The sequence below is a fragment of the Myotis brandtii genome, unplaced genomic scaffold, assembly GCF_000412655.1.
Source record: "Myotis brandtii unplaced genomic scaffold, ASM41265v1 scaffold240, whole genome shotgun sequence".
NCBI lineage: Eukaryota > Metazoa > Chordata > Mammalia > Chiroptera > Vespertilionidae > Myotis > Myotis brandtii.
This window is the reverse complement of record NW_005359064.1, coordinates 2,033,729-2,038,890: the sequence shown is the minus strand read 5'-3', so window position 1 is coordinate 2,038,890 and position 5,162 is coordinate 2,033,729. Positions and strand designations below refer to the sequence as shown.

Genomic DNA, 5,162 nt, shown 5'->3' with positions numbered 1-5,162 from the left:
TGACTGAAGCTCCCAACCGCTCCTTTTTTTCTTTTTATTCTGGGCCAGCTTTAGCTCTGGCTCTAGCTCTGAGGCCTCGGCTGCTGAAAGCTGGTATCTCGTTTGTTTGCGTTCTATAATCAAAACAATGTATAACTCCAGCTCTGAGATCCCAGGGGCTGAAAGCTGGTTTCTGGTTTGTTGTTTAGCTTCTATATTTGTTACAAAGTTTCAAACTGCCAGCTCAGAGGCCGGCAAGGCAGGTGGGGAACGTTGGAGTTCTTCACTGAAGAAGCAAGCAAGCCTCATGTTCGCTTCCAGCTGCCTGGCTGCCGGCCGCCATCTTGGCTGACAGTTAATTTGCATATACTCACTGATTAGCCAATGAAAAGGATAGCGGTCGTACGCTAATTACCATGTTTCTCTTTTATTAGTGTAGATAGATTGTTAAAAAAATAACATATATATTGAGAAAATATTCAAACATGTATTTAAAATAAGTCGACCCATATTCCACTGAATTTCACTTTTTGGAATATATCTGAAGGAAACAAAAGCAGTACGTCAAAAAGATACCTGCACCCCAATGTTTATATAACATTATCTATCACAGCAAAGACATGAAAATTACCTAAGTGGTCGTTGACAGAAAAATGGATTAAAAAGTTGTGGTGTATCTACACATTACAGAATATGGTTCAGCCATAAAATCAAAAAAAAGTAAATCTTGCCATTTGCAACAACATGGATGGACCTTGAGGGCATTATGCTAAGTGAAATAAGAGAGAGAGAGACAAATACTGTATGATCTCACTTATATGTGAACTCATAAAAAAAATAAACTCATAGAAAAAGAGATCAGATTTGTGGTTACTAAAGGTGGGAAATGGGAAGGGAAACTTGGTCAAAAGATACTCAAACTTCCATTGTAAGATAAATAAGAACTGGGGATATAATGTACAACATGATGACTATAGTTAACACTGCTACATGGTATATCTGAAAATTGTTAAGAAAGTAAATCCTGCCCTGACCAGTTTGGCTCAGTGGATAGAGCGTCAGCCTGCGGACAGAAGGGTCCCAGGTTCGATTCCAGTCAAGGGCATGTACCTTGGTTGCGGGCACATCCCCAGTAAGAGGTGTGCAGGAGGCAGCTGATCGATGTGTCTCTCTCATCAATGTTTCTAACTATCCCTCTCCCTTCCTCTCTGTAAAAAATCAATATTTTTTTTTAAAAAAAGAAAGTAAATCCTAAGAGTTCTTATCATAAGGAAAAAAAACTTTCTTTTTGCATTTGTATGAGATAATGAATGGTAACTAAGCTTAATGAGGCAATCATTTCACAATATATACCAGTCATTATGCTTAAATTTATATAGTGCTGTATGTCAATTATATCTCAAAACTGGAAAAAAATAAAATGAAATTAGTCAACCCAGACAATGTTGTCGTGTTTTCTTGGTTCTAATAAGAACTTTGCAAATTATTGACTTACTGGCAGCCTAGGCAGAGAGAAAATAAATTCCAAAAGGAAAGCATAAACATGCTAACCCCTCACTCTCCAGTAAGAATATATACATTCACATTTTTTGTTTCAGGTAAATATCCCAAAATCCCTTTTAAAAGGCATTTTAAAACAAAATAAATAATTTGATCAACACCTAATCACCATTCAGTGACTTTTTCATTTCAACTTAATGTAAAAGGGTAACAAAATAATCGAGCCTATGTATTAAATTTACTTATCAACAGGGCAAAGAACCTCCAAATCAAGGCAATAGTTGTATCACATTGCAACCTAATTGTGACAAACAATTCTATTTACTCATATTATTTTATATATTAAGTCATCACCCTCCCCACCAAAAAAACCCAACTTACCTTTCAAGCCCCCTACAGTCAGATAGGTTCAAATTTACATTTCAGAAGGGGAACACAAAAAGTGACCACAACCATTCTATACATTCAAAGACTTTTTAGACTACACGCATATATCCCTCAGTCCCCCAAATTATATTTACCTCACACTAATCAAAAAGCAACATAAAAATTACTTACATTAAAGAATAAAATCAGATTAAAGACAGCAAGATATTTATAAATTGTCTTATAATAAACTTACAGTAAGGAAAAAAGAAAATCAAATGGATTTTGACCAAAATCAATACTAAGCAAAATACCTAGGAATAGCCAAACTTGGAATAAACTGCTTGTCCATGTAAACTAAACGTTTATACTCAGATTGCTGGTATATCGTTGCCAAAAAGTGGTTTACATCCGTTACTTAATTATATTTTAGGTAAACAAATGCCTCAATTCTAAAAAGAATTTCAAATCATATAAGTGGAAAAATTTTGTTAGAATTATTCTTCTCCATCATGCAGCTTCAATCTAAAAGTATTTTTCTTCTTAAACAAACATTATTAAAATGAAAAGAGCATTTCAAGTTTGTGGGGTTTTTTTAAACTAAGTACTGATTCTTCTTATAAAGTGGAATAGCCATTACTACATACCTCACAAAGGTCAAAACAAAAGGAAAATTAATCTAAAAGGAACTGAGAGCTTGCTAATAGCTTCCGATTTTCTTACTTACCAATTTATCATTTTCACTGGGCATTTCAAAAACACATCTCAATTTAGAATCCATTAATTCGTCAGGTTTTGCCTCTTTCCACTAAAAACAAATAAAACCAAACATGAGACAGAAGAGATATGACCGTGACAAATAGGTTTCATCTCAAGGGATAACTAAAAGATTAACGTAGCTGCTTAGAACAGGAGTGCTGTCTTTGGCTCAGCAAAGACGCAATGCTGCATTGCACTCTGTATTGACCACCCTGCCATAGTTATCTGGCAATGCCACAGAAACTTCTGAATAATCCTAAGAAGAGCTACTATCACCATCCATTGAAATCACACCACTAATATCTCTATAGCGATTACAGGACTTTCTTCTTAGGAGCATTTCTAAATTGTTTCTAAAAAATACTATTTCAAAATTCTTTCATTGTTACAGTTAGGATTATCTGTAATAAATAGATGTACAGATTTTTTTAAATTAGATTTCTAACTGGGAACTAAACCCACAGTTTAAACAACATTCCCCAAAATAAATTCTGCTCAATTTCTATACTTACCACAGCTTCCATATCTGAAATGTTTGGTGGAGCAAAAATTGTCTGTACCATAAACTTGTGTTTACTCTTTTCATTAGGATCATAGTCAAAAGGCTGTAGCATTACTAAATAAAAAAAAAGGACACATTACATTGTCTTCTGCATTTGTTTGCTACTTAATCGTATTACCTGATTCACTAATGTGCAAATTTAGAAAACTAGGAAGGCTTCAAGAAACCAAACACTAGATTATTTACATTTAGGATCCAGAATCAACTTTATATTTTACAATTATTTTTAAATTTTCCACCTTTCTGATTTGCTAAATCTTTAACAACGTACAAAATAAATAAATGGCTATTTAAAAAATAAGTATCAAATTTATGACTGTGTCTCTAAACTTATGTTTGGGAAAGTTTTCAAAATTTTGCCAAGGTTAATTATTTTCATGCCTGCAAGCTTGGATTAAATCTAGTAAATTTTCTATTAAAACTAGTTATAAATTTAGGCTTCCATTTTAATAGAGATAATATCTCTTAAAATTAGACAACTGGGTTATTTAAAGGAGAAATTCTAAGTAATTTAAAAACTCACTACCATGTATTATTAGTATTCTAATATAACTAATTTTTTTAATTGATTTTTTTCTTAATCCTCACCAGAGGATACGTTTTTTATTGATTTTAGAGAAAAGGGGGGTGGGGAGAGAAAGAAAAGGAGAAACAGATGTGAGAAAGAACATCGATAGGTTGCCTCCCATACTCACCCGACCAGAGATCGAACCCACAACCTAGGTACATGCCCTAACCAGGAATCAAACCAACAACCTTTTAGTGTATGGGATGATGCTCCCACCAACCAAGTCACCCGGCCAGGGTTAAAGATAGATCTTAAATAAACACCCATTCAAAAGGAGTTTATCAATTTGTTTACATCTGATTCTAAGAAAACAAAGTATACAGGGTCTCATGATGGTCTCATGAATCCTAGAATTTTTCTAGCATCCAAATAATTATATTCAATATTTTCCTAAGCATTTTTGATTGTCAGTCTATAAAAGAGGGATTTTTTAGAGACTCCTTGTGGTTACAAGTCATGTTAAATTATATAATATGAATGTACTAATGAATGAATCAGCAATTATGTAAAATATATATGCAGTACTGTGGAAAATTATTCTCCCACTAATATTTAGATTATTTCTAAGATATACCAGTATATGCATTTCAATACTTTCACAATGACAAATGCAATTAAGCAAACATGAGAAATATGAATTATATAAACAAATCTTATTTCTAAGCTATGTCTGAGAGGTCCATCAATTTCCATCATGGTGAAAAAAAAACTTTTTTAGACCAAATCCATAGCAGCAAAAAATGCACAGGATAAATACCCAGAATCCAAATAAAGCACAATAAATTTCCATTGATACTCTTCATTGAGCAATCATTACAGGCTAGTCACTAGGAACTAGACAAAAAGATAACTTTAAATATGGGAACTAGACAAAAAGATAACTTTAAACATGATTATGATTTTATGACAAATATACTCTAAGGGTGCAAATAACAAGAGGAAGATAATCTTAATATATATATATATAAAGGGTTAAAGGGAGGGGGGAATGAGTATATAAGTACACGATAGTCAATCAGGGAAAGTTACTGGAAGAAATTTAGTTTGAGTGACTCCTCATGGAAAAGCACTATACTGAAAATTGGAAGAGCTAACTTCTAAGGGGAGGAGAGGGATCTGAGGGCTAATAATAGTGTGTCTGGAATTTTTAAAAAGTCATGTGTTCAATACAAGGGGTTCATGTGAGAGAAAGTGCTTTGAGAAGTACACAATTTTTAAAGAAACATTAATATAGTAAAACTTTAGCAATCTAGAACTCTCAAAGAAAAAGTCATTCTGAGAAACCAAGATGGCGGCATAGGTAAACACTGGAGATTGCTGCCTCGCACAACCACTTCAAAAATACAACTAAAAGACGGAACGGACATCATCCAGAACCACAGGAAGGCTGGCTGAGTGGAAATTCTACAACTAGAAGGAAAGAGAAAA

The 5,162-nt window shown here is 33.6% G+C and overlaps 1 protein-coding gene across 1 annotated transcript in view; it reads right to left on the bottom strand.

Annotated features, from left to right (window-relative positions):
• Positions 1–5,162, bottom strand: part of VAPA (VAMP (vesicle-associated membrane protein)-associated protein A, 33kDa) — a 58,927-nt gene that overhangs the window by 21,839 nt on the left and 31,926 nt on the right. Inside the window, exons 4-5 of the mRNA XM_014540246.1 lie at positions 3,117–3,220; positions 2,573–2,653 (exon numbers count right to left, since the gene is read on the bottom strand). Of these exons, the coding sequence (XP_014395732.1) occupies positions 2,573–2,653; positions 3,117–3,220 (185 nt within the window). The remainder of the gene's footprint in view (positions 1–2,572; positions 2,654–3,116; positions 3,221–5,162) is intronic.